General features: G+C 46.6%; 1 protein-coding gene across 2 annotated transcripts in view; it reads right to left on the reverse strand.

Annotated features, from left to right (window-relative positions):
• Positions 1-14,959: 14,959 nt before the first annotated feature.
• Positions 14,960-27,421, reverse strand: part of anos1a (anosmin 1a) — a 53,066-nt gene continuing 40,604 nt past the window's right edge. Inside the window, exons 11-14 of one of the 2 annotated variants that reach the window (XM_077246704.1) lie at positions 26,784-26,955; positions 21,821-22,041; positions 16,313-16,457; positions 14,960-15,968 (exon numbers count right to left, since the gene is read on the reverse strand). In XM_077246704.1, the coding sequence (XP_077102819.1) occupies positions 15,919-15,968; positions 16,313-16,457; positions 21,821-22,041; positions 26,784-26,955 (588 nt within the window). In that variant the 3' untranslated portion in view covers positions 14,960-15,918. Of the gene's footprint in view, positions 15,969-16,312; positions 16,458-21,820; positions 22,045-26,783; positions 26,956-27,421 lie in introns of both variants that reach the window. The other variant, XM_077246703.1, reaches the window with a different exon arrangement.

Genomic DNA, 27,421 nt, shown 5'->3' on the forward strand with positions numbered 1-27,421 from the left:
GAAAAGCTTTCCATAAATGTTGGTCTAGGGTCAGTTTTCTCCGTAATAAAAGAATATTGGCGAAACTGTGGTGTTTTAAGCGGTGAGTGGATTAGTTCTACACAAGTGCAAATCCTCTCGTTATAATAAGCAGTTTGGCTATGTTAATAAGTAATTATTGTGCATCAGCTTTACTGACCTTGTGAGATTGTGAAGTTGTGTAACTGCTTTTTAATGATAATAAAATGAGTGTGAGTTTTCTGGCATGCCAAATCCTGCATGTAGCCTGCTAAACGTTTTTAAAAGGGAATCGCATATCCTTATGGTGTTGGTTCACCCTCCGCCTATGATCAGAAACTTAATATTGTGTGTTTTGGTGTTGTTTTAATATAGAATTTGGTCTATTTCAGTTATATTAGGCTAAATACTGAATGTTATTGTTTTGGTGACTGTCTGTTTTGTAGATAAAAAAGTGTGCCCCCCATGAAAATGAAATGCCCCCCCATATGTTCTACCGACGGCTCTGTTTTCACAATACACATCATTTCAAAGCAGCTTTATAGAAAATGCATTAGTCCACATTACAATTTAGAGTGATCTGTTATCAGAGGTTCTAAATTATGGATTTCAGAAATGTACATATACAAAATCACAGTTAGCAAAAAAGATATCAATTTAAACAATGCAATTAATGCAGAAACTATGAGCTCATTGAAGTAATGAATACTTGTTTGTTAACAAATGATTATGACATTTAGAAAAATGTTGATTCAGAGTGATACGTGTGTATATTTATAAATAGATATCTATATTTTTTTTGTGAATATTGCACACCTGTGGATTACCAAAGCCTCACTGTAAATAAACATCACCTTGGACCAGACTGCATTTTCCAGTTGAACAATATTTTTCCTACATCACAGACACTTACCACATCCTGGAAGCCTGCTGAAAAGCATCTTCTTCACAAACATCAATTAAAGTATTACCCTTAAATGGATTCGAGAATTTTTGTGTTTACTAGTTTGAGAAACAGACACAGTCTCTGTATTATGATATCTGGGTAAAATAATATCTATCTGCTGATATTTATCTGACTTCTGGGACCTAAGGCTGCTAGCAGGCGGTCAGTTTAGACAGTCTGTCTGCCAGTTAGTCAAGTTTCAACTCTAAGACTAGGTGCCATATTACTACTGAGTAGACTGGGATAGGGTGACCCAATTGTCATTTTAGGTTTCATAAGGGTGCTCATGACCTTTGTTGCACCTTTCTGTAATGCCCTCACTGGGCTTCGCCTGTGTTTCTGATCCAGTGGTTCTAAACTTTTTCAGAAGATGCGTAATAGCTCCCCCTATTGTATAACATTGAAAAAATGGATTGCCTGAAAATTCTGTCAATAGCGAGAAAGTGTTGTGTCATAAATTATGGAAAATTCTGTCAAAGGCATGGAAAGAGTTAAATAGATTGGAAGTAAATTCCTATGTACTAGAGATGTGCGGATGGGCTATTATTTCATCTGCAACCGCATCACAAAACTCATCATCCGTCCGCCATCCATCCGCACCAACGTTTTTGACCAATTTTCAAAACCGCACCCGCCCGCCATCCACTGATTGGGCGATACAAGGCGCTGCTGATGACAGCCGCGAGACTAGAAACCGCCCGCCACCCGCCCGAATTTAATTAAAATATTTTTTTCCGTCACGTCATCCGCCCGATCCGCGGTCTAGCCGCGGAGTCCGCGGCTATGACCGCCAACCGCGCATCTCTACTATGTCCACTACCAGTGGACTACAAAAAAAATTCACAAACACAGAATTAAGAACATATCTGTTCACTTTCGTTGTCACTACGAGTTCCGTCGTGACGACGAATGGGGTTTCGCTTAGAAAGCCTATCAACTTCGAGTATACAAAACAAGCCAATGGCAAAGAAATGCCATGGGTCTGCGGAATTTGCATGGCGCAACTCCGCCCCACCTCGTGGGTATAAAAGGAGGACGTCGGCAACATGCGGATATGTTTTTGCTTCGGAGCCAAGAGCATCTCTTCACTCCACAAGCCATCTCTGATCAACTGTCAGCTACGAGACGAGCTACTCTCCGGTGTTGGTGTGACGGCGATCCCCAACGAGTGCACACTGCCTGCTGATCTGTGCAGTGGTCTGCTAGTGAGTGTGTTTCGCCCTGGACGCTTCAACATCCACGGAGTTTTCCTCTCACAAAAGAGCTTTGCACGCGGCACGTCTTTTTAAAGATGCCTCGCCTGTGGACTTCTGGTTGCGGTAGACTAATTTCTGACTCTGATGGGCACAATCGCTGTTCTGCGTGTTTGTGCATTGATCACGCTAGAGCAGCGCTCGTTAGGGCTGGGCGATATGGCCAAAAAATCATATCTCGGTATTTTTTGGTTAAATGGCGATATACGATATATATCTCGGTACTTTCTACGTTTTTCTATTTGGATAAAGAAAATGTATTTATTTTAAAAAAAAACTTTCACATCCTGCTCAATGATATCCAAACAATGATATTGAAGGATATGGAAACAAATAGGGAATGTAATGTAGGCTATGCAATATATTATGTGCAAAAAGGTGGTTAAAATCACATTACATTCTAACTTTGTAACATTACAAACTAAAAACAAAAATAATGCTTTTGTTTTTAAAAATGACTAAAGGCTAAACTAAAAATGAAAATAAAAACAAAAGCACAAACTAATTATATTAGCCCGCATTTTATTACCCCATTATAGCCTAATGGTCACTTTCATAAAAATATACTTGTAGATTTAAAATTCCACATATGGCACATTTATTGTGTCCAACAACAAATATTTTAGTAATATGTATTTTAGTCAGAATTATTGCGCTACTGTTCTATTGTGCTCGTCTGTTTGGCGCGCATGCGTGCGGCGGCGCTCATTCACGGAAGCTTAAATTTTAGCGGAGATTCATTTGCAGAAGCTCGTCCTCTCCTGACTGTGCCTGTAGGTTTTCGTCTACGCTCATTCCGCTTCGCTGCACCACCGAGGGGACGTCTGTGGTTCGCATGACCCCGCTGGCACAGTTCTTGGGAGCCTGGCTAGAGCTTCCCAACCTGTCCTGCTGGGTTGCACTAACCATCAGCCTCGGCTATGCGATTCAAATCGCACGGTCTCCTCCCCGCTTCAGGGGAGTCCGCTCTAATATGGTCAGTGGTAATGCCCCTATCATGAGAGCCGAGGTTGCTACCCTACTGGCAAATGATGCGATCGAGACTGTCCCTCCAGCCGAAATGAGGTCCGGGTTCTACAGCCCCTACTGCATTGTCCTGAATAAATCCGGCGGGTTACGGCCAATTCTGAAACTGCGCATCCTGAACCATTCCCTTCACGGGCTGCCGTTCAAGATGATCACGGCTAAACGCGTCTTCGAGTGTGTGCGGCCGCAGGATTGGTTTGCAGCGATCGACCTGAAGGACGCCTACTTCCATGTCTCCATTCTCCCTCGACACAGACTTCCTTTCTGCAAGATGGGTTGGAGCGAAGGCTGTCTCCCTCCACCCTGAAAGTATATGTTGCCGCTATCGCTGCACATCATGACGCAGTCGAGGGTAAGTCCGTGGGAAAGCACAACCTGATTGTCAGATTCCTGAAAGGAGACTGAATCCTCCTCGCCCTCCTATCGTTCCCTCTTGGGACCTCTCAGTGGTTCTTACTGCCATGCAGAGTGCTCCCTTTGAGCCTCTGCAATCAGTGGAGCTTAAGTTCCTGTCAATGAAGACAACACTCCTGGTTGCATTGACCTCCATCAAGAGGGTAGGGGACCTACACGCATTTTCCATTGACGAAGCATGCCTGGAGTTCGGGCCGGCCTACTCTCATGTGATCCTGAGACCCCAGCTTGGATATGTGCCCAAGGTTCCCACCTCTCCCTTTCGGGACCAGGTGGTGAACCTGCAAGCGTTGCCCCTGGAGGAGGCAGACCCAGCCTTGGCACTGCTCTGTCCAGTATGCGCTCTCCACGCCTTGTAGACAGAACGCAGTGTTTCAGGACCTCAGACCAGCTCTTTGTCTGTTATGGTGGGAAGCTGAAGGGAAAGGCTCTCTCCAAGCAAAGGATGTCTCACTGGATAGTGGACGCCATTGCTTTGGCATACCAGCAGCAAGGTCGACCATGCCCCCTTGGTGTGACAGCCCACTCCACCCGGAGTGTGGCTTCCTCTTGGGCTCTAGCGCATGGCACCTCGCTAACAGACATCTGCAGAGCTTCAGGCTGGGCGACACCCAACACATTCACCAGATTCTCTATCTCCAAATGGAGCCTCTGTCCTCTCGTGTACTCGCTTCAACCAGCCAGTACTTGGACCCGCTCAGGTGTATTCGCTTGCTCAATATTCCACTCCACGGACTGGATACATGAGATATTTCCTCAGATGAGCTTCCCCGACAAGCCCTGAGTTCCTTCAGCACTGCTGACGTCGACGCCAGTGTCTATTGCCTGCGCGTTTGCTAGGTGCCTCAGTGTGCATGGTCCCCCCTCTGGGCGACCCCCACATGTGTATTTCCACTGTAAGCCTCTCTGAGTATGTGTCTTTCCCTTAGCAAGCCACCTTGCCACCCCTGGGGTTTAAATATTCCACCCTGCGGGCTGGACACCCCAGTGTTCCCAATATACACCCCTCTCCACTCATATCTGTATTCTGTAAGTCCCCCGTCTTCGGGCAGGCACTGATTGCATATTCCCCTGTGATATGCTTCCCAGTGTACCTTGGTATTCCTGTGTTAAGTAGGAGTCCTTCGTCCATGCCAGTCTCACGACAGGGAGCTCAGACACAGGGCACTGGAAGACAGCTGGTAAGGTGGCGCAATTAGACTGGAACCCCATTCGTCCTCACGACGGAACTCGTAGTGACAACGAAAGGGAATGTCTCGGTTACGTATGTAAACCTCGTTCCCTGGGTAGGGAACGGAGATGTTCCGTCTTCCTGCCACTTCCGCTGTACCGCAGGGATTGCCTGAGATCAGTCTTGGCTCCTCAACGAAGAAACATATTTGCATGTTGCCGGCGTCCTCCTTTTATACTCACGAGGTGGGGCGGAGTTGCGCCATACAAATTCCGCAGACCCATGGCATTTCTTTGCCATTGGCTCGTTTTGTAAACTCGAAGTCGATAGGCTTTCTAAGCGAAACCCCATTCGTCGTCACGACGGAACGTCTCCATTCCCTACTCAGGGAACGAGGGTTACATATGTAACCGAGACGTTTTATTTATAAATCATTAATTTCAAATTATGTAAGTTTAAAGAGAGTATGTTAAAAAAAGCATTTGATAGGCTCAACCAAACACAACTTGAAGCCAAGTATAGGCCCTACTTAGAACACTTAATTGTACTTTTAAGCATATGCTGAGCAAAAGATTGAGTATAGGCCAAATATACTTAAAATTACACAAGTATATTTCTGTATATGTATATTTTTGATAAGTACATAAAGTATATTTCTGAGAAGTACATAAGAATTAGACTGAAAGTATACTTTCTTATTTTTAATGTAAAAGATTAAAATAACTTTTTTGTAAGGGAATACAGGGCAATAACAGACCCGCTTGTTCAATACTGCTTAAAAATCTTCTGGTGGTGCATTGAATTGTGTGACCTGCAATTTATAATAGAATGGACAAAATTTTATCTTACTGAGGATCAACAAAAACTGATATTGTTGTCTCTTGACCTGTGGTACTCCTGTCTTTTTGCTCAAACATTCTCTGAAGGGGTAATGACAACAAGACACATTAATATTCCATATAGCAAACAGGCATACACACACACACACACACACACTTCTGTTGTGACGCGAGGGCCAGATGTGGAGTTGAATTCTAATGAAAGTGACTACAGAGCTACAAGGGTAGAGTTGCCTGCTTGCAAATGTGTATGTTTGATTAACCACAAACTTATCCATTGGGCTTAATGCTTTGTTTTCACACACACACACTGAACCACAACAGAAATAAAAGCAGAACACAATGTAGCTGCATCAACAGAACATCTCATTACTTTTTTTTTTGTTCCAAAGTAGTGTGTATATTTGCATCGAAATGAAAAAATAAACACAATTCAACTATATACGCATACTATATCTTGTTTTTGGCAAGGGGTGGAAAAGTACCTTGCCTTGACTGTTTTGTAATTGAGCGTCAGCGTCAGTTCTGGCAGGCCAAGTAGTCAAGATGATGCTAACGCTATTGCCCGACTACACGGTCTCATCAGCGATCTGCCCAGCTGAGCTGCATCAGCGCATCTGCTGTTCATCTCCCCTCGCTGCTAATAACTACGCTCAAATCAGGGCGCCCTATTTAAGCAGATTCAGTTCGCTCCTAACTGCTTGCTGCTCGCTCTCTGCAATCTGTTTCCGTCCGATCTTCAAAACTCTCATGATGTTGTTTAGCCCCAAACGTCTGGTCCTACTCACCTGCTGTTGGCCATGACTTCCACCGCTGTCGAGGAGGATTCCTCAACTCCTCCGAGGACACCAGGGAATTGCCAATTCGGGACCCGGATGACAGTGCCGTCCGTCGAAGCTCTTCGCGGTTGGCGAGTAAATCCTCGTCTCTTCCCTGCATCGGCGATTGGCCCGTGGCCAAGATACTGGAAACATTGTTTATAAATGATATTCAGCCTCCGAGTGGCGCTTCTCACGAGGATTTATTTGTCTTCCTCTGTGACTCTCTGACTGTTTCAGCGGTCGACTTACTGCCGGTGCCTCCTCCCCAGTCCTCCGGGAAAAAGCAAACTCTGAAGCGAAAAAATCCCGAAACGGCCGGCAGGTCTGTTGCACAAAAACGGGCCGGCGGCCTTGTTCGTCCGGGCCCAAGCGCATCTCCAGCAGGTGACCCAGTGCTTATGGCACTGTCTGACGTTAAATCTTCCCTCCTTGATATGGCTGCCAGGATATTGTCGCTGGAAGACGGCTCCGCTCTCAGACCTTCCTCGAACCCAGTCTCTGCTCCATCGGTGCCCACCTCTGCTTCGGCTGTCTCCGCCGTCTCCGACATGCGACAACACCTGCGCCGGCCTCAGTGTGATGACGTCACTTCAGAATTCATGCCTAGAAGAACCCTGGCGACCGCTGTACCTCTGTCCTCGGGCTCGCCTTATTTCCCACCAGCTGCTGCCATCTCTCATCAGCTGAGGGGCCAGATTTTGGCAGGTAATGACATTAATCTTGTTAAACTCATGCTGGGTTCTGAGCTGTGTGAACGGCGTGATGTTGACTTTGGCGAAATATCTGTCGAGCTAAAAGATGGGGACCCTAGACTGTCAAAAACTCTGACTTTTCCCGAGTTCTGCAGTGCATTTGGTGTGTATAGGATGTTATTTGTGGAGTTCAACCGACGCGCAGAGCCGAACTCGATACTTATCTGGCCATTATTTCCGACCTAGCTCTCTCTTACGGTGGGGTTTTGTTTTATGAGTATTCACAAGTGTTTTTTATGCAAAGGCAGCCATGTTCATTCAACGCTTTAACCAACGACTGGACTGGTCCGTGGTCGACCTCACGCTTATAAGTAGACACTTTGCAGGGGACCAAATCCTCTCTTGCTCCATCTGTGGCTCTCTCTCGCAATCTACTACCCTGTGCTCTAAATCTAGAGCTGTTTTGTGGATTATTTATTGACTGGTCTTGTTCATGGTTTCTTTGCTGGTCTGCTGCATTTGCCCGCTGTGTCATTCTGTTGTAATAACTTATTATTATTAATTATTAATGTATTATTAATTATTAATAACTTAATAATTATTCTTAATAATGAGAAGTTATCATTCGTCCTTCATCTTTTAGATGATTTTCCGCTGGTGGATTTTACGTCCGCAAATTCGAAAACTGCAGCCATCTTCCATCAAAAGTACTGGCATCCAATTCCATCTGCGCTGCCTGGATCCATCTGCCTCCAGTATTCTGAAAAATCCCTCCTTTTGCTGAACGGCCTCAAAAGAAAGTCACCACAAGGCAATGATAAACGTCTTCCTTTTACAGTACTTTATCTTTGGTCAAATAAATCATATCTCAATTACGGAATGGGTGTTTTGGGCCTTACACCGATCAGTTGTTAGAGACGGTCATCTCACTGCTTTTTTTTTTTTGATTTTCTAAGGGGCGGTGAAATTTCTTCTCGTACATGTTCTTTTGACCCAAATCACGATCTGACAATTTCTGATGTTTCAATTAATGATCACCATTTCACATTATTTCTAAAACACTCCAAAACTGCTAGGAATGGTGAAGGTGTAGTAGTGTATCTCTCTGAGTCTAACACTGTCTTGTGTCCTCTTATTTCCATGTTGACCTACTTGAGGTGCCGTCCTAGTGCTGGACCGCAGGAGCCGTTGTTTGTCACGCAGGCGGGGAAACCAATGTCTAGAGCCTGGTTTGCTTTTCACCTACGCCTTCTTTGTCAATTCTGCGGACTGCCTCCGGACCGTTATACAGCTCATTCTCTACGCATTGGTGCAGCAACTACAGCTGCGGCATCCGCTCCGGTTTTAACCCTTAAAGCCATGGGGGCGGTGGTCTTCTGCTACTTATGAACGGTACCTTCGTCCTGAATTTCGGGCTATTCTTGATGCTCAGAAGGCCAAGAGCTCAGGTCCCTGATTTGTTCAACTAATAAACAGTGTGCCTCATCTGCTAAATTTACTTGTCTTTCTTCTGCTTAGTTACATTGCCCCTGGATGCGCTTACTGGCTGCTTAATTCATCTTCGTTTTTATCACAGGAGGTTGCTGTTATGGTCTGTTTGGGGGAAATAGTTCAGCTCTCCTAGTCCTAATTCAGGTGAGTGTCCCCTAATGCTGCTGCTGTCCCCTGACTCTCTGCTAAATTCATGGTGCTCATGAATGGTCAGGAGACTCATCTGAACTGAAACATATTGCCAACTAATTTGTATTTATTCATAAAGATTTCTAGCATTGTAATTGTCTTATAGCATCTCTTGTCTTATTCACAAGAGGTTTGCCAGGTGTGGTTTGTTTGGGGGGGGGGGGGGCTGGGGGGGGGGGGGTTGGATAGTTTAGCTTTCCCAGTCCTAAACTGTGAGCGTTCCCTAATGCTGCTGCTGTCCTCTGACTCTCTGCTATTTCATGGTGCTCATGAAAGGTCAGAGGACTCCCTGAACAGAGCCATACTGCCAAAATTTTAATTATCAACTTGATTGCAATTATTCAATAAAAATTTTCCTAATTCATTTTTGTCATGTGTGTTCTTGACTTAATGGACCTGACAGAAGTATGTTTTAGTAGTAAAATTAGATGAAATTTAAGTATGTTTATATTGATTTTTGATTGTATGTATTGAGTGTGTGTATTTAAATATACAGGTCCTTCTCAAAAAATTAGCATATTGTGATAAAGTTCATTATTTTCCATAATGTAATGATAAAAATTCAACTTTCATATATTTTAGATTCATTGCACACCAACTGAAATATATCAGGTCTTTTATTGTTTTAATACTGATGATTTTGGCATACAACTCATGAAAACCCAAAATTCCTTTCTCAAAAAATTAGCATATCATGAAAAGGGTCTCTTAACGAGCTATTAACCTAATCATCTGAATCAACTAATTAACTCTAAACACCTGCAAAAGATTCCTGAGGCTTTTAAAAACTCCCAGCCTGTTTCATTACTCAAAACCGCAATCATGGGTAAGACTGCCGACCTGACTGCTGTCCAGAAGACCATCATTGACACCCTCAAGCAAGAGGGTAAGACACAGAAAGAAATTTCTGAACAAATAGGCTGTTCCCAGAGTGCTGTATCAAGGCACATCAGTGGGAAGTCTGTGGGAAGGAAAAAGTGTGGCAAAAAACGCTGCACAACGAGAAGAGGTGACCGGACCCTGAGGAAGATTGTGGAGAAGGACCGATTCCAGACCTTGGGGGACCTGCGGAAGCAGTGGACTGAGTCTGGAGTAGAAACATCCAGAGCCACCGTGCACAGGCGTGTGCAGGAAATGGGCTACAGGTGCCGCATTCCCCAGGTCAAGCCACTTTTGAACCAGAAACAGCGGCAGAAGCGCCTGACCTGGGCTACAGAGAAACAGCACTGGACTGTTGCTCAGTGGTCCAAAGTACTTTTTTCGGATGAAAGCAAATTTTGCATGACATTCGGAAATCAAGGTGCCAGAGTCTGGATGAAGACTGGGGAGAAGGAAATGCCAAAATGCCTGAAGTCCAGTGTCAAGTACCCACAGTCAGTGATGGTCTGGGGTGCCATGTCAGCTGCTGGTGTTGGTCCACTATGTTTTATCAAAGGCAGGGTCAATGCAGCTAGCTATCAGGAGATTTTGGAGCACTTCATGAATGCATGGAGCTCGACCTGAGTCCACCCTGGCGATTTATGTACGACACTACCGTCATGTTGTCCGTTCGGACCAGGACGTGTTCGTTTTTTAGATGTGGAAGCAGGGCTCTGAGAGCCAAAGCGACCGCTTTCATCTCCAGACAGTTTATGTGTAGGCGCTTCTCCGGGTTTGACCAAAAGCCGGAGACAGGCCTGCCCTCGTAAAGGGCCCCCCAACCTATTTTGGAGGCATCTGTCATTATCATCTTTCTCCTTGTGTTCACACCCAGACTCACGCCTGACTGGTACCAGTCGGCGGCTTTCCAGTGCGTCAGGGCTTTTATACAGCCGTGGTTCGCTCTGATTAAAAAGTGGCCCGAACGCCATGCGTGAGTAGGGACGCGGCTCTTGAGCCAGCGTTGGAGAGGGCGCATATGCAACAATCCTAGCTGGAGTACGGCCGATGCTGAGGCCATGAGACCGAGCATTCTCTGAAACCGCTTGACGGGGGCGCGCGCGCCCGCCCTGAATGATGTTGCAAGGCGCCGGATGGTGAGCGCGCGCTCTGATGAGAGACGCGCTGTCATTTGCATCGAGTCTAGAACTATTCCCAGGAAAGAAATCCTCTGGCTGGGAGATAGTATGCTTTTTGCAAAATTGATTCTTAGACCCAGGCATTCTAAATGGCTGATAATCCAAGATCTGTGTGTTATTAACTGACTCTCTGATTGTGCTAGGACCAGCCAATCGACGAGATAATTCAGTATTCGCACTACCCTTCGTCTCAAGGGGGAAAGTGCTGCGTCCATACATTTCGTGAATGTACGGGGAGCCAGGGACAGGCCGAACGGAAGTACTGTGTACTGGTAAGACTGTCCCTCGAAAGCGAATCTCAGAAACGGCCTGTGATGAGGCGCTATTGGAATGTGAAAGTAAGCATCTTTCAGATCCACTGAGAGAAACCAATCTCCTGGGCGTACTTGCGCGAGGATATGCTTGGTTGTTAACATTCTGAACGAGCGAATCATTAGTGCTTTGTTCAGGTGTCTGAGATCTAGGATGGGGCGGAGACCACCATCCTTTTTCGGGACGAGAAAATAGCGGCTGTAAAAACCTGCCTCGCTCATAGAGGGGGGAACAGTTTCCACAGCGCCCTTTTCTATTAGTTTGCGCACCTCGGTGCGTAGAACCTGTGAACACTCCTTTCTCACTTTCGTCTCGACCACAGTCGTAAAACGTGGTGGTCTGCGAGCGAACTGGAGCGAGTATCCGTGCTTTACTATATTCAATACCCATTTCGGCATATCTGGAATGTTTTCCCATGCCGCTGCGTGTACAGATATGGGCTGAATACAGGCTAGGGGCGGGCCGCTGTGACGTAGGGACCCGGCCAGCGAATCGCCTGAGCTCGTAGCTCTCAGAGGCGCGGGCGCGCGCTGAGCAGCTGAGTGAATGGGCGCGTGTGTGCTTACAACAGCGCGCGCTATGTCTGTAAAACTCGCAGCCTGAGCTGGGGTTGTGTTTGACACTGTAAGGACAGTGTTTATAAGTGGGGGTGCATAAACAGTGGTAGGCACACGCATCACTTTTATAATGTTTCCCGCTTTTACTGGGGATGAATTCATAACTGTGTGAACAGTGCTTGTGTGTAGTGGTGCGTACATGACCGTAGGCACGTGATCTACATTCATGGGGCGCGCAGCCTGAGCTGGGAATGAATTTGGCACTGTTTTGACAGTATCTGGGAATGCACACTTTGTGGACATGTGAACCCTTAGTGACACAGGCAGAAAAATACTCTTTTTGTGTTTTCTGTGCGTCGCCATAAAAACGGCGTTTGTTTGCAGGTGAGCGAGCAGTGTGACTGGCCCATTGACTGCTGTATGGACATTTCCAGCCGCCTGTAAGGGGACTAGGTAATGTTTGAGCTTTTGCAGAGAGAGTGGTCCGGCTTTTGCGAGACACGCACTCTCTCTTCTCATTCCTGTGGCAAGGACGGCTTTCGAGGCTCAGGGTTCAGCACAATCTTGGGCCGAGGACCCCGTCGCTCAGGAGGCGGCTTGCGGTTGTGGGAGCGCGAGCGGCGTCGAGCGTCAGCATGAGGCGGTCTCTGTCTGCTCTGCGATGAGCTGGAGCGCTTGGGCAGGAAATGGCGCATAGCTTGTGAAGCGTTCTGGGCCTCAGTGAAGCGTTCGGCGAAACCTTTAACCGCCGGTCCAAACAGCCCGCTGGTGGAGATAGGCGCGTCGAGAAACGGCGCCTTATCCGCGTCCTTTATCTCCGTCAGAGTCAGCCACAGATGGCGCTCGAGAACAGTCAAATTAGCCATGGCGCGGCCAATAGACTGGGCGGTGACCTTCGTGGCTCGCAGAGCTATATCAGTTGCGCCGCGTAGGTCCTTAAAGGCTTCGGGTTCGGGGCCAGACTCGTCCATAGATCGGAGAAGCTTAGCTTGGAACACTTGAAGTACCGCCATTGAGTGAAGCGCTGATGCTGGAAATGTCCATACAGCAGTCAATGGGCCAGTCACACTGCTCGCTCACCTGCAAACAAACGCCGTTTTTACGGCGACACACAGAAAACACAAAAAGAGTCTTTTTCTGCCTGTGTCACTAAGGGTTCACATGTCCACAAAGTGTGCATTCCCAGATACTGTCAAAACAGTGCCAAATTCATTCCCGGCGGCGTAGGCGCGACCGGCAAGAGCAGTAGTAGTGCGGCAGGGCTTCGAGGGGTGGGAAGCTTTGGCTTTCCATCCGGTGGTGGAGGGCGGGCAGAGATGATTAGCCACGGCCTCCTCGAGGGGCGGCGTTCCCTCGTAGCCTCTTTCCTTCGCGCCGTCCACAGAGGAGAGCGACAAAGAAAAAGAAGGCTTCAGACGCGCAGAGTGGGGGGCTTTCCATGACTTGGTGAGTTCGTCATGAACCTCCGGGAAGAAGGGAGAAGGCCTTTGCTGAGGGGCCTGCTGGCGCCCCTGCAGAAACCACTCATCCAGTCGGCTTCGGGTTGGTTCTTAGGGAGAAGACCAATCGAGCCCGAGGTCCTCTACGGCCTTCGAGAGGACGCGGATAATCTCCGTATCCATGGTGGAGCCCCCGCTCGTGCTAGCTAGCGTCGACGGGGCGGGGTCGAGAGTGGAGCCCGGCCAGTCGTCCGATGCAGCGTCGATGGACAAGCTGTCATCCATTCCCCCGTCGTCCTCGGACGCGCCGAAAGTCACAAGGCCCACCGCTCTGCTAGAGGGGTGTGGGTCCGGCTGGGTGAACTGAACCGGCGGTGGGGAAGGTAAGAGCGGCGGTGAAGCACGCGGAGACTGGCTCGGCGTGACGTCACTGAGCTCCGGTTCAGGAAGCCTCTGTGAGCGGCGCTTTTTCTTAGTGCGGGGCTCAAACAGAGGGGTGGGGGCGATGGGCTCGCTCACGGCGAAAGCGGCGAGGCGAGCCCGCAGTGCGGAGAGACCCAGGTCATCACATTCCGGGCATCCGCCCTTGGCCAAAGCAGCTTCTGCGTGGTCCCGGCCCAGGCAGCGAGCGCAGATGATGTGACGATCCCCGTCCGGGAGAAGGTCTCTGCACGACGCGCAGGAAGGCATTTGAAACAACGCCTCAGAAAATTGCTCTTTTACAAGTGTCGCGGGGCGAACAGATGTAAAGAATCTTGCGTGTGTGGCACGCCGGATGGCTCAGTAGGATGGCGTTCGAAGGCGGCTGAAGGTGCCGACGTCCTCGTATCAATCCCGCTGGTATGCTTTTCGACGGCGGCGAAGGCTTCAATAATCCGGAGGATCCAGCGAAGAAGGTGTTCGCTGAAGGAGATTAAATCTAAAGAACTCTCATGACGGGGCGCCCAATAAATAGCTCTTGGCCACGCCCATCTTGGCGGGCTCTGACGCGCGCGGGCGCGAAGCACGCTCATTGGTCACGCATTCAGAGACGCCACGTCATTGGTTCGAGCAAGTTGCCGCAGCACAGCCAATGACCGAGCTTCCTTCGTTCATTGCTGTCAGCTTTGCAGCTGCAATGCGTTTTACATAAAGACTTCAATATTCTCGAGAAAAGGAGTTTTCCCATAGCGTAAGCTACTTACGCAATAGGAGAGACCTCTCGAAAGGGAACCTGTACATCAAGCGTAGCGTCAGTTCTGGCAGGTCACATTGGTCAAGCTCGCATCAGCTGACTCTCAGCTGATCCTATAGGACTATGATGCCTATCACTGTATACATATATAAGCTCCTTCAGTATTATCAACAGCTATCACGTTTCTCAGGAGCTAATTACTCTCCTCCATCCCCAGCTCTTCCTCTTGTCAGTCAGGATTCAGCATTCTGATTGCCCCTGAATCAGACTAAAATTCTCTAATTATGTTGTACTTTAAAATCTTGAATTAATGATAACTGCAATAAATTCATGTTGGTTCTGTTCTGTTCTCCCTAAGGGGGGTTATTGCTGCTCTTATTCATGCTAGGCTGCATGGATGCGCAGGGAGTTCTCGCCCAGAATGGAACCTTACTACCAATCCAAACTGTATGCTAATTGTATTGTATTTGACGATAGTGGTCCTGACAGAAATGATTATGTGAATATTGCTTGTGTGGCATGATAGATTTAATTTTCTATTCACCCTGGTAGTACTTTTACAAAACACACAACCAGTATGGTAAAGGGAAAACAAGGTTTAACATCTTTATTCATATAAAATATGTACACTAATATAATCATTATCCATGGGAATTTACAAATATATTTATACAAAATCTCCTTGCAAGGGTTTGTCAGTTTGTGAATGATGCTGGGGGAACCCGCACACACACACACGCATACATTCATGCACTCACACACAGACAGTTACAAATCCACATAACACATTTGTATTGCATACATAAATAAATTAAAAAAACATACAGTATATACAGGAATTACATGACTGCAAACAAATATCTCTACAGCATATTGAGCACGCACCACACAAAACCCTCATAAAATGAAATGGCATTTTCCTTTTAAAGGGCAGGAATATTTTTCATTTATTCCTCATTTGTTGCTATTGACACAATGGGGATACAAACAGTCAAATTCCATGCTTAACGAACACATGCAAAACAACAAACAGTTGTATTGAGTCAGGCTTATTTACAAGTTAAACCAAATTAGTCATCACATGCAATATTGTATTAAAGAGGGTCCATTTCAGCGCCTAGGGTGAGTGTAACCATAAAGTATTTTATTTTTACGTTTTTTTAGAGAATGTGCAATTCAAAACATGTCTTTTAGGCATTTAACCACAATTTTTTTTATTTTTTTTATTTTTTATTTTTTTTATTTGCACTTTGTATTTATCCTATGGCTTTTGCTTTTGATTCCCAAGTCTTTGTTGCAAATTCAATCCTAATTAGTTTGTGGAAGCCAATCCCCCCTACAGGAAATTAATGGGTCTTTAAATATCATAAGTCAATCACAATTTGATCTTCAGATTACAGCGGGTCCCCATTTTGAGTTACTGTATGAGGCAGCTGACTGGCTCAGGCTGAAACACGATTTGCTTTTCTTTGGTTCTTCTGACACTCTTGGTTCCTGAGTCATCAGTTCTGGTCCAGGATGATTCATTGCAGTGTTGTCTTCAGTGCCGTTCTATCACCGACCTTAGATGGTGTTTCTTAATCCTTGGTTCTGCAAAGTTAAATATACACTAGAGTCAGGAAAGGAAAAGCAATTAATCTCAATTACATGATTTATTGGTTGACCTTGACATTAAGAGCTGGGGCTACTTGCACAAGACTTTTGACCTCATATACACTCTGACCTTTTCCTTCCTATGAACAAGAATGTCTTTTTAGCCCTCCCTTATTAAGATTTAAGGGATGGGCTGCAGTTTTTTTGTGCTGGAGAGGTCAGTGCCATAGAGATACAGTAAAAGATTACGAAAAAAAAGTAAGAGCGATTACGCTATTTTTAAATAGTATGTGATTTGGTACACCTTAAATGACGGGGTCTAATAAGTTTAAAGAGCTTACTGTAGTGAAGGACTGGTCTGCTGTGAGCTGGTGTCTGGAAGGTTCTGGATGTTGCTGGGCCTTGTCCTCCCATAGTGATCACCTGCACCTCAAGCCTGTAGAGAGATGCCAACTGAAGACCAGAAACTACCAGGATATTACGCTCCTGTTTGTGAGGAAAGAGAAGGTTTTTTTTTTTTTTTTAGTTAATCAAGATCATTTGAGTCTGAGAAATAAATAAAATACAAATACACTGTTGTTAAAAATTCTAAATTTAAAAAAAGAGTCCCTTATGCTAAAAGCTGCATTTATTTAATAAAAAATACAGTAAAACAGTAATATTGTGAAATATTATTACAATTTAAAATAACTGTTTTATAATTTAATATATTTTAAAATGTAATTTATTTCTGTGATGGCAAAGCAGATTTTTTTTTCAGCAGCCATTACTCCAATCTTTAGTATCACATGATCCTTCAGAAAAAATTAGATATTGCTGCTTTGGTGCTCAACAAACATTTCTTATTGTTGAAAACGTCTCGGTTACGTATGCAACCCTCGTTCCCTGAGTAGGGAACGGAGACGTTACGTCGGATGACGACGAATGGAGGTTTCGCCTAGAAAGCCAATCATCTTCGTGTATTACAAAACGAGCCAATGGCGATGAAATGCCATGGGTCTGCGGAATTTGCATAGCTAATCTCCGCCCCACCGCGTGGGTATAAAAGGAGGACGCCAGCAACATGCAGATATGTCTTCGCTGAGGAGCCGAGACTGAACTCAGGCGTCTACCCAGCGGTACAGCGGAAGTGGCAGGGAGACGTAACGTCTCCGTTCCCTACTCAGGGAACGAGGGTTACATACGTAACCGAGACGTTCCCTTTCGTAGTCACTCCGAGTTACGTCGGATGACGACGAATGGGGGTCCCCGTGAAATCACGCCACCTTCACAGCTGTCTTCCAGTGCCCTGCGAAAGTCTGATCCCCGGTCGTGATACTGGCACGGACGAAGGAGTCCTACTTAACACAGGAATACCAAGGTACACTGGGAAGCATATCTCAGAGGAGATATGCCGCAGCATGCCTACCCGTAGGGAGGGCTTAAGAACACACATTTGGCCGGAGGGCTTCATATGGAGGAACGCTGGAGTGACCAGCCCGAGGGGTGGCAACTTTCAACTCCAGGAGTGGCAAGGTGACTTGCCAAGGGAAAGACACATGCTCAAGGAGGCTTACAGTGGAAATACACATGTGGGGGTTACTCAGGGGAGGAACCATGCACATGGAGGCACCTAGCCGACGCACAGGCAATAGACACTGGCGCCAGCGTCAACAGTGCTGGAGGAACTCACGGCTTCAGAGAGGAAGGCTCACCTGAGGAAAAATCGCACGTACCCAGTCCTTGGAGTGGAATGGCGAGCAAGCGAAGACACCTGAGCGGGTCCAGTACTAGCTGACTGAAGCGAGTACACGAGAGGACACAGGCTCCACTCGGAGATTATAAAATCTGGCGAATGTGTTGGGTGTCGCCCAGCCTGCAGCTCTACAGATGTCTGCCAGCGAGGCACCATGCGCTAGAGCCCCAGAGGAAGCCACACTCCGGGTAAAGTGGGCTGTCACACCAAGGGGGCACGGTCGGCCTTGCTGTTGGTAAGCCAAAGCAATGGCGTCCACTATCCAGTGGGACAACCTCTGCTTTGAGAGAGCCTTTCCCTTCAGTCTCCCACCATAAAAGACAAAGAGCTGGTCTGAGGTCCTGAAACACTGCGTCCTGTCTACGTACGCACGGAGGGCGCGTACTGGACAGAGCAGTGCCAAGGCTGGGTCTGCCTCCTCCCGGGGCAGCTCTTGCAGGTTCACCACCTGGTCCCGGAAGTGGGTGGTGGGAACCTTGGGCACATATCCAGGCCGGGGTCTCAGGATCACGTGAGAGTGACCGGGCCCGAATTCCAGGCACGCTTCGTCAACGGAGAATGCGTGCAGGTCCCCTACCCTCTTGATGGAGGCCAATGCAACCAGGAGCGCTGTGTTTATAGACAGGAATTAAGCTCAACTGATTGCAGAGGCTCAAAGGGAGGCCTCTGTAAGGCATTTAACACCACAGAGAGGTCCCAAGAGGGAAAGAGAGGAGGGCGAGGAGAATTCAGTCTCCTAGCTCCTCTCAGGAACCTGACGCTCAGGTCATGCTTCCCCAGAGACTTACCTTCAACTGCTTCGTGATAAGCGGCGATAGCGGCCCCATACACGTTCAGGGTGGAGGGAGACAGCCTTCGCTCCAGCCCATCTTGCAGGAAGGAAAGCACGACAGTGATCGGGCATCTCCTGGGGTCTTCTCGGCGAGAAGAGCACCAGTTGACGAAGAGGTTCCACTTCAACGCATAGACATGTCTCATGGACGATGCTCTAGCGGAAGTGATGGTAGCCGCCACCGCAGGTGGCAGGGTACTCAAACCTGCCTTGTCCCGTCCAGGAGCCACACGTGGAGGCTCCACAGATCGGGGTAGAGGGTGCCAGAGGGTGCCCCGTCTCTGAGAAAGGAGGTCCTTCCTCAGAGGAATTGGCCAAGGAGGTGCTGTCGCGAGGAGTATCAGTTGGGAGAACCAGGTCCGGGTAGGCCAGAACGGCGCAACCAGAATGACCTGCTCCTCGTCCTCCTTGATCTTGCACAAGGTCCGTGCGAGAAGGCTCGCTGGGGGAAACGCATATTTGCGTGGGCCACGCGGCCAGCTGTGCGCCAGTGCATCCGTCTCGAGAGTGCCCTCGGACAGGGAGTAATACAGGGCGCAATGGGATGAGTCGTGGGAGGCAAACAGGTCTATCTGTGCGTCCCCGAACTGGTCCCAGATAGCTGGACCGACTGGGGATGGAGTCGCCATTCGCCGAGAACGGGCCGAAACCGTGACAGCTCGTCGGCTGCAAAGTTCCGATCTCCCGGAAAATAGATAGCAGGAAGGGACCTCAGGTGCTTCTGACTCCATAAGAGGAGGTGGCGTGCGAGTTGCGACATACGGCGGGAGCGTAGACCACCCTGACGGTTGATGTACGCTACAGTCGCGGTATTGTCTGAACAGACTAGTACGTGTTGACCCTTGAGCAACGTGCGAAAACGGTGCAGGGCAAGGCGTACTGCCAGCAACTCGAGGCAATTGACATGCAGAAGGCGCTGGGGTCCTGTCCAGGAGCCCGCGGCAGCATGTCCGTTGTACATGGCGCCTCAGCCCGTGGAAGAGGCATCTGTGGAGACAACAACATGCCTGGAAAGTCGTTCTAGGGGAACACCGGCCCGTAGAAAACTGAGGTTCCACCACGGGGTGAAGGTCTGACGGCAGGTAGGAATTACTGTAACTCGGAGCATGCCATGATGCCATGCCCACCTCGGGACTCGATCGCGAAGCCACAGCTGAAGCGGTCTCATATGAAGCAATCCGAGCGGCGTTGCCGCGGCTGCAGATGCCATATGCCCCAGGAGCCATCTTGAACAATTTCAGTGGGACCGCACTCTTGCCATCGAACTGTCGAAGACAAGTCAGCAGTGAGTGTGCGCGCTCACTCGTAAGCTGCGCGGACATAGGGACCGAGTCGATCTCCATACCGAGAAAAGAGATCCTCTGCACAGGGCAGAGTTTGCTCTTCTCCTAGTTGACCCGAAGGCCCAGACGGGCTAGGTGCCGGAGCACTAAGTCTCTGTGTTCGCAAACCTGATCTCGAGAGTGAGCCAATATTAGCCAGTCGTCGAGGTAATTCAGGATGCAAACCCCGTGTTCGCGTAGGGGAACAAGGGCTGCCTCGACGACTTTCGTAAAGACGCAAGGGGACAGAGCCAACCCGATTGGGAGAACCGCGTACTGGTATGCCTGCCCCTCGAAAGTAAACTGGAGGAACGGTCTGTGTCGAGGTAAAATGGAGACATGAAAGTAGGCGTCTTTTTTAAAGCTCCTCTTTATTCAACAGAGTTATGAGCTGACTTATTTATTCATTTATTGAAAACTCAAACATCTGCCTTTTCTTAATATCTTTATTTGTTTTGTTCTCTTTTTCTAAACAAAACACTAACGATACCAATTCCTCGGAACTGGAAATCGCCAGCACTGGATCTGGCAGGTGAAAGCTGAGATAGGGCGGAGCCCGTCCCAACCCCCGCTGTCAGATCCGTTTGCGAACCCCAAAATGCGAGTCACCGCCGTGCATCGGCAACAGCGGGACCCGCGCGGGGAGCGCGAACCGAACCGTCCTCCTCGAAGAACGCCCGGCGGGAGCGGAGCGTCCTCACGGACAGTTTCTCGCAATGCTCACAGTCAGCCCCCTCGAGAACTGACTGTGGCATGCTCCACTCCCAAATAGTAACAAAAAGCTGATGTGTGTGTCCCCACCCGTGATATAACGTGGGCAGGGAACAACACAAAAGCTGCTTGCTCTCTTTTGCCATAATATATATATATATTGCAACTTGACAGACAACAATAAATATGACAAGGACAGAATACACAGATCGCTTGCTGAAGGCAACAGAAGCTGTCGCGGTCTGTTTTCTGGTGTGCTTTATAGCTTCCTGGTCTATGACGTCACCGCCTATGACGTCTCGCTCTTCCATTGGACTGATTATACACGTGCTTCACGACGCAATCACGCAGAGCGTTCCCACCGCGTCTCAACGCAGCTCGAGTTCCCTTGAAAGGGAACAGTGAACATACTCAGAGTTTGCTGAACTTACTCCCGAACGCGTTTTTGGAACCAGCATACCTTGAGTAAGCAAGGTTTGGGTTAGTCAACCGTAAGATAAACTTGCTTTATGGAATATATCCTTTGTTTTGATTTACCGCTATTTATTAATTACTATGGATTTTGATTAGCCCTTTACACGTGTTCAGTTTTCTCTTGATTACTGCCTGTGTTTATAAGCCCTTAGTTTCCTTTGTTCAGTGTTCAGTCTCGTTTCAGTTCTATGTGGTTTTGCCATGTTATATTTATCCTTTTGATCTCCTAAGTGTTCCGTTTTAGGATTTATTTATTTTATTAAAGACTATTTATTTGTTTGTGATGTTCCTAAACTTAATTTTCAGGAGCAGTGAACCCATCTAATCTTTCAATTAACTGCATCAGCTGTTTTGGCATCCCTCCACCACCCCAACTCCACCAACATAATTTAGGCATCTTGCTACTAGACTAATCTTACAAGCATTAGTAGTCCCACTGGGTGATATATGTAAGCTTGAGTTGAAGCTGCTTCCTAGAGCCCCTCCACTGCGGACAGCAAGACAAATACGTTTAACCTTAATCAATAGGCAAACAATCTCTTGAAATCTCCATTGTTGTGCATTTAATACAGCAACCACACAATTTACAAGAACAGTAAGTTTAGAACAGAATTAAGCTTAGAAATCAATTCGGTATGATTTTTATGCTGGTTTGATGATCCAGCTGCTGGACCTGCATACTAGTGCCCAAAACGAAACATATCCTGGTTGGCCAAGATCCCATGCCAAGGAACATACTGTATGCTTGTGACCAATTGTTCTGAACGTGACTTACTGGAGGTAGGATTTGAGACTGGGATATGAGGCTGTTGGGCAGATTATTTATGCGGCTCTCTGTGATGACCTCTGTCCATGTGACCTGATACCCTGTGACCTGTTGTGGTGGTTGAGGCATGGCCACCACCCATGAGAACAGCCCTGTCACATTTCCCATGTAGACCGAGAACGCTGCCGTCAGGTTCTCTGCCCTGACCAGGACCTTTGGAAGAATCACTGCTGCTTTGAGAAAACGAAGAATCATATAAGAAACATAAAACCTTATACAAATAAAAAGTGATGCGATTTTCTTTCCTGTATTAATATCATTTTGAGATTGTTTTGGGTGCATAAAGTAGTTCATGATATAATCTATTATTGTTTCTTAGAAAACAAAATGTTTTAAACAAAACTGCCTTTCTGCTTCTTAATATATAAAAAAATTAATATGGCTGTACATCAGCCTGTATGTCATAGGCACTAGGCCGAAGGCCAAGGCCACAATGAACTGTTGTATATATATGTATGTATATGTATGTATACTGTATATATATCAATGAGCAGAGCATGGCCGAGAGTGGATGAGTAACATGAGTCTGGAGTCCCACAGAGGAGCTAATAAACATTTCCTAAACTTGCGCTCCGTCCCCTAGCATGAAGTATGAGTCTAAACACGACAATGAACTTGACATTGGCAGGCGGCAGGCTATGATGTCACCACTGGTGCGACTGCAAATATAAAAGGTCACCTGTGCAATTTGTCAACCTCTTTCTTGTCTTGAGGAGACTGTTTGTTTGTACATAAGTGAGGAGCATGTGCGTTTAGCTCCTGAGGGAGCTGAATGCGTGCATTACGTGTGTCTCATCCCGCTATAGAGAGGATTTTTCAATGAAAAACTCTGTTCGCACTGTATCTATTTTAAAGGCATGTGTGACGCGCATTTGGGTGGAATGCTGTCTTATCTTCAAAGAAGCCGGATGCGCTAAGTATGATACATTCACAAGACTGACTACAAGAGACAGGTAAGAAGTTTTTTTTCTTTTTCTGCTCTCTCCTGAGGGATAGTAGTTAGTGTTTGCACGAGTTGCACGAGTGTTTGCATTCGGCTGCTCTCGAGGGAGTTTAAGGCACTCATAGGCCGTGTGTCCACCAAAGCGTTTTTAGCCAGCTGAAAACGCTAGGCGCTCTGCTGAAAATGCCTAGCTGTGGACGCTTCAGAGCGTTTTGGCAGCGCAGCATTTTTTTTTTCAGTTGAGACACTTTGCTTGTTATGATACGGAATATCAGCGAAAGTGTTACTAGTATCTCATTTCACACATATTTTGTTTCTGTGTTGATTCTATATTAAAATGTCGATATAATGTAATGTATTTTCTCTGACTCTTGTTTTAAATTATTTTGTTCCGTTATACGTATGCTTGTTGTTGTCATCTGTTGACGCTGAACAAGCAGAATTTGGCGGTTGGACGGTCTAATATTTGTCCCGCCCCTCCTACACTGTGATTGGACGGCTGGGTAAAAAGTGACAGGGATGAGCACTGCGTTTTACCCCAAAGTTGAACATTCTTCAACTCTCGGCGACCAGTAAAAAACGCCGGGCGCTCAGCGCTTCAGTGTGAAAAAAAAAACGCTCAGCGCCTCGTTACGCTCATGGTGTTTAAAAAAAACCCGGTGCTCCCATTGAAAGCAATTGGAAAAATACGCCAGCTGCGTGAAAAAAACGCTTTGGTGGACATAGCGGCCATAGCGATGTATTTGTGTCTGTTCTCATATGATTCTTTTCAGAGTGATAGAATCTGACGCGTGAACTAGCACGCTTGACTCTCCAGGGGGTTAAATGCGTGCTTTCATAAAAGAAATGGTTGTTGGTTCGTTTTAAGCCTCCTTGGAGCTGCCCCGGGTAAAGAATGTAGTTAGGCCTCATGTAGTTTTGAGAGTTAGCATATTGAGGCCTCTGTTCTCTGAACCAGATTTGGGCAGTAGCACTGAAATGTACTGCCGTGCAAAGGCAAAAGACCGTAATTTCGTTTTTGGTCGAAAATGAGTTATTGATATTTTTGGCACATTTAAGACCTCCTTTATCACATGGATAAGTATCTTGAGTCCAATCCGTTGTTTTTTCGAGAAAATAATGGGTTGTCTTAACCGTAACTTCCAAAAGCCCATGAAAAACCAAGGCAGAACACTGTAACACCAGTTACGTCTCTTTGGCTTTGTTTTGGAACGCTCACGCTTGAGTTACAGCACTCTGCCTTTGTTTAGCAGCGCGTCAATATGAAGTTACTGTGTCGCGTTCTATCAAATAATGCTACCTACCAGATTATACGATGTTCTGCCTTTGTTTTACTCTCCATTAAAAGTTAAATTACGATCTAGCCTGTGTAGCTACTTTGTACAGCTGCCATCAGTCCCTGTAACTTCTGATGTCCTCAGAGCTTTGTCCTGCACTAATTCGGTCTGAACATTTAGTATGCTCTGAACCCGCTCCATCTACAAACATGCGATATCGATCACGAAGGATATATGCAGAGATGACAGAAATTGCACATGCCGTAGCAGGTGAATACAACAAAGAACTAAAACCCCGCCTCACCCAGTTCGGATACCGGACCTGGTTGAAACAATCATGCATCTAGCTCTTTCAGTCTATGATCTAGCTGACAGAGTGCCAAAACTTCGCCGACGCCTTCAGCACCGCCCTAAACACGGTCGAGCCGACCTAGGATTAATATATCACAGGGAGTGATAATAATGAAGCAACAAGGGTATATTGGTGCATACAACATAAGGAAGCAAGAAGTGCTGGTGCATGCATCATCAGACCAGCTGTAACAAGGAGGTTATACATACAATCATAGCATCCGGAATAAATCCGCGGGACGAGTAAAGTGCACAAGCACAATAATAGGCCAGACAGCTGAAACCATCGCATACTGAAAAGACGCAGAACACAGAAGGTTGTGCTATAAATGCATTAGTCGTCTAGGTAGTCTAGAACGCGCTCCATACTGAGTCTCAAGGGTGAAAGCACTGCGTAGGCTACTTTTCGTGAACGGACGAGGAGTGTGACACCTTCGTACACGAATCTCGGTAAGCGCCTGTGAAAGTATGTGTCTTTTAGATCCACCGCTATAAACCAGTCTCCGGGTCGAATGTGCGCGAGGATCTGTTTTATCGTGATCATTTTGAACGCATGTTTAGCAAGTCTTATGCCACTCGGTACAACTTGAAGATACTCTTTACCGCTATGGAGGTATTTTGTCATGTCTAATGTAGGCTATTAATAGGGCCACCAGAATGCAACCAAGGCACAGAATAGCAGTAAGTAGATGGCTATAAGTAATTGTAAATCATACAAAATAAATGCCATGACCACTAGATTTTATACGGGTGTTGCTATAATGATTTTGTTAATGGTGATCAGCAACCACATATTGATAATGTGGAAGTTACTGCCTTTTGCCTTGGCATGACTTCTCACTTTTTTCTGCTGACAATACAAAGGCAGAGTACAGTAACTTTAAAATAGTGGTCAAAAGTCAAGTGTGAGCTCAAGATTGTTTTATGTAGATAATTTTCATTACTTAAACATCTAATTGCCTGATTTTCAGTGTCCTACCTATAATTAATTTGGCGGGACAACTAAAAATCTTTAAAGTAATTTTTCTCAGTTCCACACTGTAGCGAGTTAAGGTATTTTGCCTTTGTAGGGCAGTGTAGGCTTCCCTGAGCTCCCTGCATTGGATGTAGCTAGGCCTCCTAGCTCATTATCTTAAGGCCTCTGTCATCTGAGCTCAGCCTGGGTCTAAGTTGTTAGGCTCTCTGCAAGCCTCCTTGGTCACTGCTCTTGAATCAGAGCATTGTAGGCCTTCTCTTAATTTAGAGAGTCATTCTATATTAGAGGCCTCTGCTCCTCTGAGCTCCTCCCATTATTGTGGTAGGCTGCTAGCCCTGCTATTTAGCTTCCTTGACAGACGTAGGACGTACTAGGTTTGTCATATGAGCTCAGGCATAGGCTAAGTGGTTAGGCTCTGTGTGAGCCTCCTTGGCTACTGCGAGCGCCATAAGGCCTCCTCTCATTAGAGAAAGTTGTCTTTATTGAGGCCTCCATTCCGCAGAGCTCCACTAGGATAGCTATTGCGAGTTGCAGGCTCTCTGTGATCCTCTTTGCAAGATATCCTGAGCGTAGGGAGTTGCTAGTTCTCCTCTCGATTCAGAGAGTCGCCATACTGAGACCTAGAGCTAAGCTAAGGTTTGCTAAGTTGTTAGGCTCTCTGTGAGCCTCCTTGGCTACTGCGAGTGCTGATAGGCCTCCTCTCGCTAGAGAGAGTTATTTTTATTGAGGCCTCCGCTCTCTTGAGCTCTGCTACGATAGCGATTGCGAGCGGTAGGCTCTCTGTGAGCCTCTTGCAAGATATCCTGAGCGAAGGGCATTGTTAGGTCTCCTCTCGAGTTAGATAGACGTGATATTAAGGCCTACTTAGTTCAGGCACTCATCCCTTCAGCATGGCAGCGTGGGTATGCCATTCCCCATAGCGACCTCTAGGGGACACAGCACAAGACGCTGTGTGCCTTTGCCATGATTCCGGTATTCCGGCATACGTCTCCTTCAGACAAGAAGTGGATGACGTATTTCTCAGGTGCCCTGTTATACTAATGGCCACACCAGTGGTGATGTCATAAGCTGCCACCTGCCAATGTCAAGTTCATTGTCGTGTTTGGACTCATGCTTCAGACACCAGTCATGCCATTCCCCATAGCAACGTCTCGTTGCCTATTCTCAGGGAACCATTATCACATGCGTAACATGAGATATACAGTATATATATATATATATATATATATATATATATATATATTATGGACACTCTTATACATCGACCTACAAGTTTGATCCAACGTATCTCATAAATGGTTTTGTAGATTACACTAATGAATTGTAGCAATACAGTCCTCATATTTTTTAAAAGCGAAGATTCACCTGAGACTGTAGAGCAGGGGATGGGTTTGGGACTCTTGCTCTGGATGGTAGCACAGGAAGGGGTGTAGAAGATTGTGCTTTCCGCCTGGGCTCGACCCTTTGTTCCGACAGGCTGGATAATCACCTTATACTTGCAAGAGAACTGAAGACCAGGAAGGCTAGCAAAATTCTCCTGTTCAGTGATATGAAAAAAACATATATATATTATTTGTTCCACCTCCACTGAAAAGAATTCAAGGAGAAATATGATGACTGATCACCTATCAACACATCCAGCATAGCTGTGGGCCTCAATGGGAAAATCTATAGGTCATGTTTTCTATATGTCAAGACAGATTAATTTTCATGCTGAAAAAATACATTTTCCCCTTTGAGTGTGTGATAGATTTTAACACAGTTTCTTACTTTGTAAAAGGCACAATTGCATTGATGAAAATCTAAATATTAAAGATGTTTAAAATAATACTTTGTCTCATATTTCTCTGCAATTTAGTAAATAAATCTTTCTGGAATTTGGATGTGCCTCAAAATGGTGAGTTATCTGCCATGAATGATCAATGAACACCACACGGGCCCTCTCCCCGGAAATTCATCTTATTTATGAGCTGTCAGAATGTGGCCTCGCACCTGTAGGGAGG

The sequence above is a fragment of the Siphateles boraxobius genome, unplaced genomic scaffold (genome assembly GCF_051911475.1).
Source record: "Siphateles boraxobius isolate OS27281-9 unplaced genomic scaffold, OSU_SipBor_1 29, whole genome shotgun sequence".
Taxonomy (NCBI): domain Eukaryota; kingdom Metazoa; phylum Chordata; class Actinopteri; order Cypriniformes; family Leuciscidae; genus Siphateles; species Siphateles boraxobius.